This window comes from Calypte anna, chromosome 3 (genome assembly GCF_003957555.1).
Source record: "Calypte anna isolate BGI_N300 chromosome 3, bCalAnn1_v1.p, whole genome shotgun sequence".
NCBI lineage: Eukaryota > Metazoa > Chordata > Aves > Apodiformes > Trochilidae > Calypte > Calypte anna.
Genome location: NC_044246.1, coordinates 54133328 through 54149353, shown reverse-complemented (window position 1 = coordinate 54149353; position 16026 = coordinate 54133328). Strand labels below are relative to the sequence as shown.

At 40.4% G+C, this 16026-nt stretch overlaps 1 protein-coding gene across 1 annotated transcript; it reads right to left on the bottom strand.

The window, feature by feature from the left end:
* Positions 1–7096: 7096 nt before the first annotated feature.
* SDE2 (SDE2 telomere maintenance homolog) lies at positions 7097–15914 on the bottom strand. Its single transcript, XM_008501135.2, has 7 exons — positions 15752–15914; positions 15005–15122; positions 12892–13003; positions 12216–12385; positions 11402–11513; positions 10435–10843; positions 7097–7754 (listed from the first exon to the last, which is right to left on the bottom strand). The coding sequence occupies exons 1-7, from the start codon at positions 15896–15898 to the stop codon at positions 7539–7541; spliced, it is 1284 nt and encodes a 427-aa protein (XP_008499357.2). The 5' UTR covers positions 15899–15914; the 3' UTR covers positions 7097–7538.
* Positions 15915–16026: the final 112 nt, after the last annotated feature.

Here is a 16026-nt window from a genome sequence, read left to right as displayed (position 1 = left end):
AAAATCTTTGGGAAATTGTATTCACGGTATTAACATGATCTCAATATATTAATGAGCATACTCACACATTCATATATATATACACACTCATAGGGTAGAGGGACCCTCTACTAAAAATGAGCCCCATACTCTATGAGTATGCGTACAGAAATTTTTAAGCTTTGCCACTTCAAATGGAAGTGAGGAACCGTGGGTGTGAATGATAGAGTAACACTAGAGATCAGTTCTTTCTCACTATTTTGGGCATAAAAGTAGCACTTGTGTTCTGGGAAACTGAGCTTGCTTTGTGGAATACCACTGTGCTCCCCTTTCTGTGCAGAAATAGCTATTAAAGCAAATATCTCAAATCTTTGTGTGGATTGGCTTATTGCACACCAGTTAACAGACCCTGCTTTTGAGACAACAAAAGCAGTGTTAAACCACAGGGCATTGTCCTGCAGGACTGAAGGTGCAGAGCAGCCACGTGGTGCTCAAGGAGGAGGTGTGTCCTGTTCAAAGTAAGGGCTTCATCAGCCCTGGTAGTCCCACACAACTTTAAGCTTTTGTTTAAGCATTTGCAGCAGCAGCATGTCTGAGTTAAAGCTTAATACAAGTGGGAGCTATGGCCTGCCTTCATGACCCTGCTCACAAACCTATCTATGAGGTCCATCAGTACTCAATAAGGATGGACATGGGAAAATCTATTGCCCTCATGAAAGCTTTTCTTATGAGAGAGGCTTGGGCAGGACAGTAACACTTTCTCCCTTCTCATTACACTTTAGGAGATATAACTGAAGTTTTAAGCAGTACTGAATGCCCCTGTTGGCCGAGTTACACACCCTGTCTGATCTTTCCTCAGTTTCATTTGAACAAAGGCTGTTCTCCCATTTTCTTTCAAAATCTTTGAGAAGCTGCAGCCTTACCGTGCTGGTGAGACCTTATTTTCTCTACCACTCTTCTTTTTTTTCCCTTTGCATTTCACAAACTCCTACCAAGAGTGTCTGACACTTTGCCTTTCAGGACAGCCTTCTAATTGCCAGTGTAAGTGGAAAGTCAGATGTGCAATCCACATCCCAGCAAAGGTGATGATCAGGGGAGCTCCTCCTCCAGCTTTGTATGGGAACAGCTGCAGTGTGGGAAAGGGGAATTTGGGACAAATGGAAGAAAGGAGGTGGAGATCCTGTAGGATTTTGATATTTTCAGAGGAGCCTCTTCAGGGTCTCAACATTATTTAGTTTTTGTCATCAATTTCATGTGAAATTGGTTCCCATGGAAAGTGCTGGCTTTGCAGCCAGGACCTGAACTCTTCCGTCCACTCCTGGTGCAGGAAAGCAGCCTGAACCAGCACATTTTAGAATAAAACAGAATAAAAAGCTGTTCACAACTTTTTCAGCAGTTCACAACTGCTGCCTTCTGGCCTAGGCTCCAGGGGTACACAAGTGCTCCAGAGCTGCGTGGGTGATGCATTTTCCCAGAGCTGAACCAGCAGTTACTGAACAGCCAAGAAAGTTTTTAATCATGGCAGGAAGTTACCTGGAGATACTGGGCAATGGGAAGTCATGTGAACAGTTTACAGCTCTCAGTATAATTTCTGAAAATTGCTGAAAAGAAAACAAAAACCTATTTAGTACATTTGTTTTAAAGGTACACCTACTATCTGTGGTTTTCTATTTACATTTTTCCATCTTCTAATTTTTTTGAGTGATAATAAATCTGTCCCTTTGAAAGTCCAAGTCCTGCATCGCCTTTTAATGTTTGTATTCTCTTTCCTGGAAATGAATGAAATCAGTTCATAATAGTTACTGCTCAGATGAGCTCCACCTTCCAGCCCAGTGGTAACTGTCACCTTTAAAAAGTCTCACCATAAGGAACCATCTATAATCACCAGACATCATGTTTTCACTAAGACATTTGTGTAGTATTTCCAACAGGTATTTCTCCTTACAAACACTGCTCTTCTTTCCATACAGCCCAGGTAGGTCTTTCAAGAGCTTCTTGCCTAAGTTTTGTGTAAATTCCTGATTCCCTGTGGTTGGTTAGAGACAGACAAATGAAGCAAGAAGCAGGACATAAAACATGTGAATTCGGGTACCCAAGGTGCTTCCCAAGCAGGACCAGCTCCTGAATTTGAATCCAGACTAACCAGCCCGGACTAGCTAGCCCATGGCCAGCCTCAGCAGTGCTGGAAGGCAGTCGTGTCCATCCAGCCCCTCCTGGACAGATGGAGGAGGTCAAAGCAGTTGTCACTTTCCCACCTTCAGATGCCATTAAGTATGTTAATCTGCAAACCTACCCTAATTACTCAACTATACATGAAAGTAAAGCCAATTTTGAGGCAGCTGTGTTAACTAACCAGGGTGCAGTCCTTAACATCTCTGCTTGGATGCTGCGGAGGGATCTGTAAGATATAGCACCTTCCTAAGAACAGACATCATTACAAACAAACCTTTACAATGTCAGCAATCTCAAGAAAGCAAAATCTTAATTAAGAATGAATGTCAACTGGATCAGAATTACTTTTTCTGTTTCTGGAATAGGTAGATTGAAGTAAACATGAAGTTATAACCTCATATCCTCACTATGCAGCATGTCCATGTGTTTGTGCACCACAGGGTCCCTGGTCAGGAATTTTTTTCCAAGGGCAGGGTTTCATCAGCACTGCTGTTCTGCCAATGGCTCAGTGCCACCTACAGTACCAAGAGAAGAAGCTGTCAGACTCAGAAAACGAAAGGAAGAAATTTTGATAAAGTCAAAACACTGAAGTGGCTTTTAGTAGCTCATTTACTTGTCCACATTGCAGACAACTAGATAGGCAAGGGAACTGGGAAAGGAAGAGCCCCTTGGCTGAATGCTGGTAGCTGTTGCTGTGCCTGCTGGTGGTGACTTTTCTAAACTTCCACAAGTTACTTCTCTGTAGCCCAAGTTAGAAATCAGGTCTTGCAATTCTAGTCTTGCAGTGCGCTTGTGAATACGAAGCCTTCAGTACCTCTTAAACTGCAGGGAGATCCCAAGATGGAAATGCTTAGTGGAAATCAAACCACTGTTAAGCTAAGCCAGGTGAGGTTTTGTGATATTTGATTTCTCAAGTTTTTTCTTCTGGGACAGGATGAAAATATCAGTTTTCACTTACCAGCAACAGCTTCTGGTTCTTTGTGCCACAGAATGAAGCCAGAAAAACAAAACAAAATTATTCAGGTGTAGCTATGAATACTCCTGTTTGGTGATGCTAGATGGTCCAGAGAGCTCGTCTTTGGCACTGACATACAGAGTAACCAGCAGATCACAGGCTTGTTAGAAAGCAGTAGAGAAGGAAATAGTATGCTCCAATTCTAACTTGCCAACCAATAGAAATTTCTTATAAAATCTGAATATTTTGCATACTCCCTGCTTATTTTGTATACCTTACATACTTTATACTTCTTTACAGGTTAAAGAAGGATCTGTATGAGGTGAAGAAAAACCCTCTCAGGTTTGTGCCAGTGTTTTTATAAATTAGTTTTTTCAGTCATTAAATCTGAAATGCAAGAGAAACATGAGGCAGTGCTCTAGATCAAGAGGCTTGAAATAAATGCATTCAGAATGACACCAGAAGAATTCTGAAAGTCACACCACTTATTGGGGAAGTGTTTGCATGGGAACATGAACCTTTTCTCTGGAAAGTTATTCACAGTTTTAGTGTGTTTACATTCAGAAACACCTTTGAAATCCAAAGCTGCATTAAGCCTCAGAAAAAGAAAGATACAGGCAGGTTTCTGCAAACTCTGCATTTTCCTCTTGACCCCAGACTAGAGGGATCACCTCTATTCTGAGGCCATTCTGTGCTATGGAACTGGCCCATACAATACTTGAATGGTTTATTTATTTTTTAAACTGGTATTTATTGACTTTTCTTGCACAAATTCTTAGGATAAGCTTCAAGCACTTCACCTGCATGTTTCTATTCTGTTAAAGGATTATTCTTGTTTGTTATCCACCTGTTTTCTAAAAGCTGTTTTCTTTTCATGGATTTCTATATCCATGTCAAAGTCAAGTCTTGCCAGTGAGTGCCCACAGAGCTCTCCACATAGTGCTCTAGGCTAATCCTTTCTGTGGGCATATCCCAGAGCAAGTGCCTATTTCTGTTTGGCTCAGCAGGAGCTAAAAAATTCCCAAATAACTGTGTCACAGAGTGGAGCTAGTCCAAGCTATCATCCTCTAATACAGATTCAGGGTATTTCTTTTAATTCTGGCACTACTGAAGACACAGTTGATCAATAAAGTGTTGGGTGCTACTAATGGTTTAAGATATTCCAGTTCCTCTTCACTCACCAGTGTTTTATTCCCTATCCTCTGTAATGCTACTTCAGTTGTGCTGGCAGATTTGCTACAGCCACATCATATGCCCTACCGGGGAACTCATCTAGTTTAACAAGAAACCCATAACAAAAACAGTGAATAGGTGGCACATGAGTGTCTTGGAAACAGCTACATCAGCACCACTGAGGTAAAACTGCAATTGTACTGAGGGGAAATAACTTTGGTAAGAGTAGTTGCCAAAACACATCTTTAAACCAGCCCACTCACTTTTGGCCCATGCCATCCTTTCCATACTACAGAGGAGCTTCAATGTGCTCATAAAACTAAAGGCTCTCTTGCCCCAAATCATAGAAACAGAGAATGTGAGGTTGGAAAGGATCTCAAGGATCATCTGATCAAACCCTTCTAATATTATTGTTTGTATGATATGCCTCAGCACTCTATCACACTGAGACTTAAAACTTGCCAAAGTGGGGCAATCCACCACTTCCCCTGGGAGGCCATTCCAATGTCTGACTGTGCTCATCAGGGAGAATTTTGCTCTTGTGTTCAAACAGAATCTTGCCAGGAGAAACTTGTGCCCATTCCCCCTTGCCTTGCCCATGGCACTACTTGCAAATAGGGAGTTTCCTTCTTTATAGCTACCCTTGAACTACTGGAACTTATAAGGTCTCCCCTCAGCCTTTTCTATTCTCAAGGCTGAACAAATCCAGTCTCATTAACTTCTCCTTCTATGGCAGGTGCATGAGAGTTGGCTGTACGCACACTGAAGGCTTGCCACACAAGTGGAACTGCTGCTGCCATGTAACATTGCCTACTAACACATCTACACCAGCAAAACTTCATTACCTTGAGGTGACATCCCAGGTACCCTCCATTTCAGTCTCCTAATGAAACATACTAAGTGAATAAAATAACTTTGTTTCTTCCCAGGCTGTGAAAAATAAGGGTTTAAAATTGTAGGTTATTGTTTTGTTGAGTGTATCTTTCAGTTTGGTAGTGTTTGTTTGGTCAGTTTGTTGAGACAGTTTGTTGTGTCCTGTTGTTTTGGGGTGTATTTTTAAGTGTATGTTTAAGGAACAAAAGCCAGACAAACAGGAGGAGTGGCCGACTGCAGGGGCCCGCGAAACGGACGTAACATGAAACCATTCCCCTCAGCAGCAGAGCGAAGCCCGCGAAACGTGAAACCGTTCCCATCAACAACAGAGAGAAGCCCGCGAAGCACGAACCAGTGCTGGGAGAGCCCGCGGTTTGGGAACCAATGATGAACTGATGGGAGACTGAGGGGAAGGGCTTTGTGAAAAGTATAAAGGGCCGGCTTCACCTTATTGAAGGTGCGAGCCGGTGGTGGGGCTGCAGCCCCCCCGGCCGCCCAGCGTGCTGCAGCACGCTGCTTTACTTACATCTCTCTCAATAAAAAGTTTTTTAATCATGTCAGAGTTTTTGACACAGGCTCCACTTGTCCTGTCCCCCATGAGATGTGATTTGCAGAGTCTTTATGTCTTTCTCAACCTTTTTTCTGAAATTTTTCCAAGACTCCCTTAAAGATTAAAAGGGCAGACATGCCAAGTACTTTACTACTCACCAGATCATCTGCTGCAGATAAATGACTGATGATTACACAAATCACATTATACTAATGATAAGTTGCAAACGCCAAATTCATTACTTTGGCAATACATGTAGGTAAACCAAGAACAGCATCCATGCTGTAATGCTGTAGCCATTTATCCTTTAAGTGCTGTGATTTTAGCTTTCAGAACACGGGCAAACACATATCAGGGCCGTAAAATTGCCCTCTGGAGAACGCAGCTTCCCCCGCAGCTGCAGCGCAGCCCCGCAGCGATCCCTGCCGGTAGAGCCCTCGGGGCAAGGACAGGATCGCCCTGGCGTAAAGATGTAGAGACGCCGCTGGGGGCAGGAAGCACAGACCGGCAGGTAATTAACTCCCAGGGAGACTACTCCACTGCCTTAACCTAGAAAGACAAGAAAAACCACATCCTACATCTCCTATTCAGTCGCAGATGATCACCCTTCGGCAGTCAGCAGCAGCCTACTTCACTCTGATTCCTCCTTAAATGTGTGATTCGCTCTTTCCCTCCTCACTCATGTTACTTTTCTGGAGCAAAATGAGGAAATGCTTTTATTTAATTTTGTCACTTTGAGTAGAAGGAACTAAAGGAAGGGTTTTAGACTCTGGGAGGGGCAGAACACAGAGAGGTTATTCCCTCCCATTTTCTGCCCGTACTCTATATAAAAGGTCAGGCGGACCGGCAGCCCGTTTTTTACCTTTTCTTGCTTCGCGGCTGTTCCTCTAAACTCCTTTACCACCATCTCCCCATATGCTCTTGGGAATCCGCATCCATCCGGCGCTGGGAAGAGCCGTGGACGCCTCTCCTGCGCTGGCCCTGCCGCAAGAGGCCCTCAGGCACCTATCCCTGCCAGCATCGAGATCGGGTTGCATATATATTTGTATATGCTTGTATTTTTGTTCGTTATCCCATGCGTTACTGCCTTTCCCCTGTTCACTATATCTGTTTCCTATTTTTAAATTTCCAAATGTAAGTCTCGTCTTTATTACCCTTTTATCTTCCCTTGGGAAGGTGGAGGGGGCGGGTAATGGTAGTGGATTAAGGGTTGGATTTGATGATCTCAGAAGTCCTTTCCTACCTGGATAATTCTGTGATTGTAATGAGAGAATAATTCTGTACTTTGGTTTTGGTCCAGCCAAACTGCTAAACCATAACAAATTTCTTCTAAAAGAAATACTTACACACATTAGTAACACCTATCCTACTGATACTTAACACCCCACAGGAACTTAAAGCCCACCATATTTATTTATACTAATCTCATCCATACAAAAATGTTACTTACAGAAACATCTGCTTTTAAGCCTGGATCGCAGGTTCAGTGTCATTTGGCGACTGTTAACTGCGCTAACTTGAGGAAAGGAGATTCAATATAAAGCTAAAAATGAACTACTCTTGTTTCTTGCATTAGGACGTATTATTATAGCCATTTGTAAAGCTTATAAAAAGACAGTAATTTCACTCCTTTAATATGGAATGTACTGAACACATAACTATTAACAATATACATAATAGCAATCTTACAACTTACTGTTATATTAATTGAACCTAATTAAGAAGAGAAACAAAAGCTATCCAGGGATACCAAACGACTTTATGTGGCAATATGGAATGACAGCAGAGTAAGAAAAATTTAAACGGACACGGATATATAATAATTTTGGGTTTAAATCACTTTTTTCTCCCTTTAGAGTGCTTTGCAAACAATGCAGGATCGATCTGGTCTCTAGACAGACCTCTCACAGAAAAAAGCCTTGTTGCTCGTTCCTTTAAAGTGCCTCCACATTTCAGTCCTAGAGACATCAATTCCATCTTCAGTTTATCCAAACCCAGGGCTTCCAGTTCATCAGCAGAGTTGAATGCCATTAAGTCTATTGGTTCTGCCTCCTGCAAAGAGAGAAAAATCCCATCAGACTATCATTACGTTATTCCTGACTGAGGGGATGGAACATGTATAGACAGAATGCTTTTTTTACAGAAGACCTTCAATTCGGATTATCTCAAACTACTCATTACTTAATAAAGTTGCACAATGTTTCCATATGCGATATGTTGGATATTCTCATTACTAGCTGAACTTACGCTACCCAGGCAAAGTATTACTGTATCATGTACGAGCACACTGAAGCTAGCGATCAGCCGAATTGTAAAACAAGCACATCTTAGCAGAGATAACAAAACCAATAGAGGGGTGAATGCTCAAGTGTGCTTCACACCAAGTGTGTCTCAATGTGCTACTACAGGTCTATTCACAATGCTGCTGCTCACTAGTTAAAAGCTCTAACGTATCCAGATAAGCCACAGATGTGCTTAGGTTTGCAATGTACACAGCCTCCCAGGCAGAAGCACTAGTCATTTTACATGATACAAACATGGCTGAACTTGAAAAATTATTCCACTATAATCAATGCATTCTACTTGAAATAGAAGAATGCCAAAGAAGTAAATAAAGAAGCAGAAGTATTTAATCCTCTTCCTCTGGAGACAAAATAGTCAACACTGTTTTCATCCCAAAGGAAGTAAAGTACTCCCAAGAAAACTGCATTCAAAACAACAGCCCACCATCACACACAGCAGTTCAGTAGCTTAATCTTGGCTCACAGCCACTTTTCTAACCCAGTATAACATACAATGAATATACCTCCAGCAGTAGTAGGAAGGAGGATGAATAGTTATTTTTAATGCAGCACGCTTCTTAAAACTAGGAATAACAAAATAATAAGTTCTGAAGTTCACATCTCATTTTGCCACATGAAAATGGATTAAAATTTAACCTTAAGAAGAAATCAGTATGTCTGGGGAATAACCGAGGATGAAAGTGATCTTGGCAGATTGTTTAGTCCAAGCCCAGGGCCTTGTCCACAAAAGAACATGGCAAAGACTGAACAATCTGAATGCTAGACTTTACTAACAGTAAACATTAAGACATTAAAACAGACAAAAATTTAAGCTCATTTCATTCAGTACTTAAAAGCACATATCAGTCTTACCACACACACCATGCTGGAATTATCATAGGGACTTCAGAGCAAGTAATACGAGCAGTGGGTTGAGACTGCTCCACTATGAACTCAGCAAAAACAATTACTGCTAGCACAGTTAGAACCTTTGTCCTTCTACACATACAAAAAGAGACAAAAAAATCTGTCAAGGATTACTGTAAAAGTAATTCCACCTGAAAGACCCATCTGCCATGGTATTGGTGAAGTCCCCTGTTCTAGGAATAGCAGTCTCACAAATACTGAGCAAAAGGTAAACAGTGAAGAATGGTAAACATCCTGTTTAAAGTTTGCCAGTAGATGACAAAATTCTTATTTATCAGATTACACCCTTGGTCTTTCTTCTATTTAACTGTATTAAGCTTTCACTTACCAGAATTCAGACTGCGGCAACTGATTGTAGGTTTCCTGCTCAAGCTGAAACAAAGCTTGTTTTTCTTTAGTGCTAAAATAAGCCCAGATTCATTACCCCTAACATTTTTTAATATAGTATGCAAGGACCAATGAAGCACAAATACAGGCAGCTTTTACTGCAAAATATTAATTGGGCTTTCATCAGTTCAGTCGAAAATGTTAAGATTCTCTTTTGTCTGGAAGACGGATCCAAAGCCTCTTCAGTAAGAGTCCCAGCCATTCTGCCCATCAGCAACGTCATGGTCCGTGCTGCTCCTTATCTGGCTGAGAGCTGTAACACCAACTCAGATTGCCCGCAGAGATAAAGGTACGGAAACAGCACAGACCTGCTTCCACCATGCATATACCAGATGACCAATTTTAAAACCACTCTTCCACAATCCTCTGCAGTTCAGATGAATCTCGTAATTTATACCCATCCTGTCTCCCTAGTGATGGAGCTGCTGCTTTCGGATTTTTGATACTCACTGAAGTTTGCACCAGGTTACCAGGGAACTAGATTAAGGCCTTTTATGATAACAACTAAGAAAGACTGGTCTGCTGATTGGTTAAAGGGACATCTACTTGGAACAACTTCTGATTTAAATATAGAGGTCAATTTTAATTGACTTGGTTAGTGTGTGGCAATGTGTCAAAAAGTAGGACTCTTTCATAACACAGATGTGTGTTTTCTTTTTTCTCCTCTCAATGAAGAATTCTAGATTCAAGTGTATCTGCTCATGAAAAACAAAAACAAAACCAACAAAAAAACCCAAGAGAAACATGGATCTCAGGAAAGACTACCAGACAGCCAAGATTAACTGAATCTTATATAGATAAAATTTTAACCCTATAAAGTCCTTCCTTGATCCATTCTACCAAGCATCTCTCAAGACAATGCTACCCTGTAACAACTTTCTCCATGGAGACATTGTCAACTAAGAGCCACTTTTGGATGCAGTTTTCATTAACGTGTTACATTCCATTTTCACAATTCATATGATCCATCTTCAGTTTAGCTGTGGGATTTTTTGTGCTCTCAATCAGACTTCGGAGATTCTATTAACTTCTTGGGGAGACATCTAATGCACTGAAGTAAGAGCATACAAATCCCCTCTCCATTCCTGCAATGCACAAAGGGAAAAGTGATTGAGTAAAAGCTGCTTCATACTTACTGTGCTCTGTAAATGGTTCATTCCCTGAGCCTGAGAAGAAATGTTTTCTTGCTCCTCTTCTTTCAAAGCTTGGGTTATTTTTTTCTTTTCTTGGGCCTCATCTTTCACAGGCTTTGTCACTTCACTGTTTTCTTCAGCTGGAATTTCAGTTTGCCCACCTGTGTGTTTGTCTCCGTGCAGATCTCTTCCACTACCTTCTGGCTGCTCCAGTGGTTTATCAGTAGCACTGATACCTGGACTATCCTCTACTGAATCCACAGAGCTGCCTGAACATTCATTTGAGTTATCAGCATTATCATTACATCTGCTGCCCAACTGACAACTTCCATCAGATGCATGAGGGGAATCATCTTCACTGTCATCCTCACAATCCGAACTGTTCTCATCATCCAATCCTTCCAATCCCAGCCTGCCACAAGCCATACATTAGAAATTAATGTTAACCTATTTTCACTTTAAAATAAATTGTTTCTATTGTCATTTTCTTTCTAAAACTTCAGACACATGCAGTGAACTACCCTTGTGGCTATTTAGGATGGTTTAATAAGTGGAAGAGCTGCTGCTACTACTGAACAGGTCCCAATATCCCCCCAGAAGAGGTATCTTTTCACAGCATTCCCAGTACAGAAATGTGTGCTACCTATTACTATTCTCAACACCACTGTAATCATTAATCCCTCTCATGTAGGTGAGAAATTGAAGGAATAAAATAATTTTCTTTTTACTTCATTGTAAATTTAACTTATTAATGAAAAAAAGAAAATTTGAGATATATAATAGTATTCTATTAATAAGAGAAAAAAAAAGATGCCTATTTTTGCAAATAAAGCTTGTCATCTCATCTGGGTAAGAATTATATGAATGCACCAACATTTATTACAGTTCTCCAATTTAATCAGTTCAAGTTAATTTTACTATTTAAATCTATATCTTTGGTAAGCTATTATTTAACAGAGTCAATACTTACCAAAAGCATTTTCTTTTTTTAGATTTTGTTCCATTTTTCCCAAATTCACCTGGACGCTTTTGACTACTGCCACTTGCCAGTGACACTGTTTTGCTTGAAGAGGCCTGCAATCCTTCAAGACAAAAAGTATATTTCATCTGTACAGAATTCAGAAATGCTATAAATTATATTTTTTTAACTTTGGATGCAATTTGAAACACAAGCTGAAAATAATGACTACTGGTGCACATTATGTAGACTTGAAGCTTCAAAATAAATTCAGTAGCAGCAAAAGCTTTCTTACACTGCTTTACTAAGGCACAGAGTCAATCTTAAAATTGGATTAATTAACTGAACTCTCTCAGATTCTACATCCCTTTCAGCTGCAGGTTTCACTGTCAAGATGCCAGAAAGGGAACAATCCTGGTTATGTAAAATAACTAAAAAGAACAGCAAGTGAAACAAGGTATTTTGTAGTTGGATTCCATTTCTAGTAAGACCCGTTTATCATTTCACTCAAAATTTTTATATAATTCTTAGAGATGAACTACAAAATTACCCTGGGAGAATTTTCCTTTTATTATGCTATGACAGTAAAGCAAAGTAAAATGAAGCATTGCATGTGTCTGTGTTACACTGTTCCAACATCATTTGAGAATCAGTAGCCAAAAATTATGTTCAACAAATTTTAATGGAATATAGATTCCACTGAATAGAAAGACATACTGTTAGTAAATTTATTTATTTATTTAATTTTCTTAGTGGATTGAGGCTAATGGAACTAAGTAGCTTGCTTTATTTTCTGATGACAGGAAGTGAGATTGAGCTGAAGTACCTTTAAGGACTGAATCTTCTAGTTGCTCAGCCATTTCATGACACTGCTGCTGGTACTCTGGACTTGCAAAAAAATGTTTTGGCTCTGCAAGTTTCCGCTGCAGCCTTTCCAAGTGCCTCTGCTCTTTTTCAGCTTCCCGTTCTGCCTGCTGCTTCACCCATTCAGCCATCCTGCAGGTGACAGAACCATGAAAATGAGGGCATGTCCAACACTGTATGTTGTATCAGGTTCTTGTTTTGAATGCTTACTGAATTCTTCTGCCATCTATTAGGGAGATAAAGGCAACTAACAACATCCAGAAGAATTACTGAAGAAATTCTGAAAGATTCTGCTACAGAGAAAAGAGTAGAGTTTATTTTAGAAGCCACAGACAGCAGTAAAGTCACCAGTATCGTGGTCTTGTAGCTTCAGAGAAAAACTGAAAATTCCAGATGAGAAATCTAAGAGGTAAACAGCCTCTCGGAAGCACACTGCAGTCTAATCACCTCTATTTTGCAGTAATAGAGTCAGAAGAATCTCTTTGACTTCCAGTCTATTTGGGATTTAGAATTTACTTCTGCTCTTTTTAGTTTTCAAAAATAAAATTTTATTGCTGCAATAGCCTGTTGTTTTAACTCTTTTGTTAACTATACGGTCAGTTTATTTTCTAATTCTAGCTTCTAAAAAAATGCCTCACGCTTTTTCATGATTGACATCTCGAAGTCTCCTTCCACTCAGATCTCGGCAAGCCTCTCTGTTTGTTGTCTTTTCAATCTGAGCACCAAGTGCTCGCAGCATAGATCCAAATCCTGAGAAAAAAAAAACAAGTAATTAACTAAACAAAAATTTTAAATTTCTTAAAATTAAAATTTCTTAGAAATTAGGAAACAAATTAGAATGGGCTAGTACACAACAAAATAATTAAGGAAAAAGTATACAATGAATTCAACACTTTCCCCTCCCTCAATAAGGTAAGTTGAAAGTTGCAATATGTTGGGAGAATTGTTATTGAGTGAAATGCTGAAACAGTAAGTGAAAAATTTACCACCCAAATTGGTTTTGTGCTCCTGATACCACACCAGACAGACTTCAGATTTTCTAGAAACCCCTGCATACTCTTTTAAAAAACTAAGAAAAAAAAATTCGCTTTTACAAGATACCCTTAGTTGTTTCATCAAGATAATAATCATGTACAATGTTCTGCTGGAGAGCCTTCCAAAATAGATTTCTATACCCTTCTCAGCCACTACTTACTCATAGGCAAGACTCTCTCTCACTTGGTCCCACCTGACATTGTCTCCAGATTGAGAAAAAATGCTTAGGTTTTTAACTACTGCTAAGACACAAATTTGGGTTAATATTATTATAATCCTTAAAGCAATCTGAAAGTGCCACACACTGATTTTTACCTAGAAACTAAACAAATCTATTTTTGTTACCTCAAGAATATCTTTGAAAATTGCGACAAACAGTAAGCAATCCAAACAAGCTACTGTATCATGAGGCAGAAAAAGTACTGCGCTCAGCTAATAAATCAAATTGCTGCCACAGGCAAGGAGAATTTCTGTAGCACATGAAATACACTATTGAATTTTACATTCTCAAGAATGAGGACCTAGCTGCTACACCTAGCAAGACATGCTTTCAAAATCCAACAGCACTGTATACACTAAGTTCACAGGTGTTGAATTAGGTCTGATAATAGCTTGCCGAGTTCTCTTCTAAGCCTGTATGACTTGTATTCCCTTGAGGTCACTAAGTAAATCTCAATAGTTCCAACCTGTTTCCTATTTTTATACTTTTAAGTTACAAAGCTGAAACAAAAGGAACACTTCAGAAAACTGACAAATGTTGAATAACGATTTTAAACTGACCCTAAGTGCACATCAGCAATACAGAATGCTTATTCTGTGTCATCCCTGAAAAAGTGACGCTGACAATGTACAAAGAAGCAGCATGTTGCACTATGAACTCACTACCATATGTGCCACTTTTAGCACACTTAAAAACCCACAATAGCTCATGAGCTATAGCAACAACATTCATTTGTGTAAAACTATAAACCAGCTGAGAAAACTATAAAGCTAAGCTGCAGTCTTAAGAGATGTTGCACAGTTACTCAGCAATTCAATTCAAAAGACAGAAAATTCTGAGAGAATGATTCAGAGGGCAAATATATACTGAATCTAATTACACTCAAATACTCTGCTAAACCTGCATAATGCATATTGTCCCGTTTTGAGGAATTCCCATATTGCTGGTAGCTGCATTGTTTTATATGATTAATATACACCTTTCCATGATACAGTTAAAATACTTTGGCAACATAAGGCTAGTTCTTTAGTTCTTAAGCTACCAAGATCTTAGCATTTATAGGTTGTTTTTTTTTTTTTTCAAGTAAGAGATAACAAAATAAATTAGCTCATATAACATATTAGTACCTGGCACATTTGTCCTACATGACCATGACAAGAAACTTGGAAGCCTAAGAAGCCAGGTGCTGTTAGACACAATTTTAGCTTGGAAAGCACTTTGATGCACATTACAGATTTCTACTTGTACAGATAAGCCAACCAGCAGCGCATATAGGAGCTATACCAGCAAAGTTGTTAGCTGAACTGCAGCTTCCATGGTCAATTCTGAGCTCTGCAATAGACCTTGGTTTCAGATCACTGACACTGTATCACAGTCATCCACAGTAGTAAAGATATGCTAATCGATTAAGATTTCTGCTGTCAGTATAGATTATTGTAGAACAGAAGTTTTTAAATTTAAGAATCTAAACAGTAAGAAGCAGTTAAGCAACAAACCTCCTTTTCCACCACAAAGTCTTGGCTCCAGACTGTAAACAGCTCCATTCTGGAGTACATCTTCTTCATTAACCAGTCGCCCATTACATTTCACATACAAGCTTTCTTCAGGGATATTCTGAAAAACAGCAAAGTGAAGTCATGTTATTGACTGAGAATGAAGCATTCTGAGAAAATAAAATTACTAAGAAATAAAATTTCCTTTAAGAACAGAGCTGAAGCAAAATTCAGTCTTAAAAGCATAAGCACTCCCTATGCTTCTTATATTAATTCCCGTTTACTTATGGATTAAACACAATCTGAATCCGCTTGTAAACCTTCGCGGGGAAAAGCTGTGCTACGGCAAAACTGACAGTGTTGAAACACTGTTTTAAAAAATAATTAAAAGCTCACATTTTCTGGATTGCAAATACTTTAAGACGGATTATCTCCCACCTGTATACATAAAATACGTAAGATACTGTAGGACTATCTTACAACAAACTCTCTTGCTCAGCTACGCGACAGCAACAAGTGTGCTCCCGACAGACAACCGATCCAAGCCCCCCCCCACCGCGGCGAGGCCCAAGAGGCAGGCCCGGCGGGCAAGCGGAGACGGCACAAGGGCGGGGAAGAGGCGAGGGCAGAGACACGTCCTGCTTGCCACGGCCTCCATCGTGAGAGCCCGCAATCCCTGCTCCTCAAGTCTAAGAGGAGGCCGCGCCTCTACAAACGCTACCCGTGCCCTGCTCCCCCCCTTTCACTCACCAGCACCCGGGCGCGGTCCCGGAGGAGGCCCCGCACGGAGCCGCCGCCGGAGGGAAGCGGGTAGGGCCGCGCCCGCGCAACCAGCGGATCGCGCACCAGCAGCGCCATTGCTCCGCCGCGGGGACAACGGCTGCCGCGCGTGCGCATGTGACGACTACGGAGCGGGGTCAGGTGACCCAGGGGCGGGAGGGAAGAGCGGGAGGGAGGGAGATAAGTAGATAGATAGATAGATAGATAGATAGATAGATAGATAGATAGATAGATAGATAGATAGA

Bases quoted from the DNA above. Each gene is read 5' to 3' on its own strand.
- SDE2 (XM_008501135.2), bottom strand. From the start codon at position 15,898: ATGCGCACGCGCGGCAGCCGTTGTCCCCGCGGCGGAGCAATGGCGCTG. The intron at 13,004-15,004 runs GTTTGTTGCTTA...TTTTTTTCTCAG, and splicing joins ACTTTGTGGTGGAAAAGGAG to GATTTGGATCTATGCTGCGA. The intron at 7,755-10,434 runs GTAAGTATGAAG...CTCTCTTTGCAG, and splicing joins TGAACCATTTACAGAGCACA to GAGGCAGAACCAATAGACTT.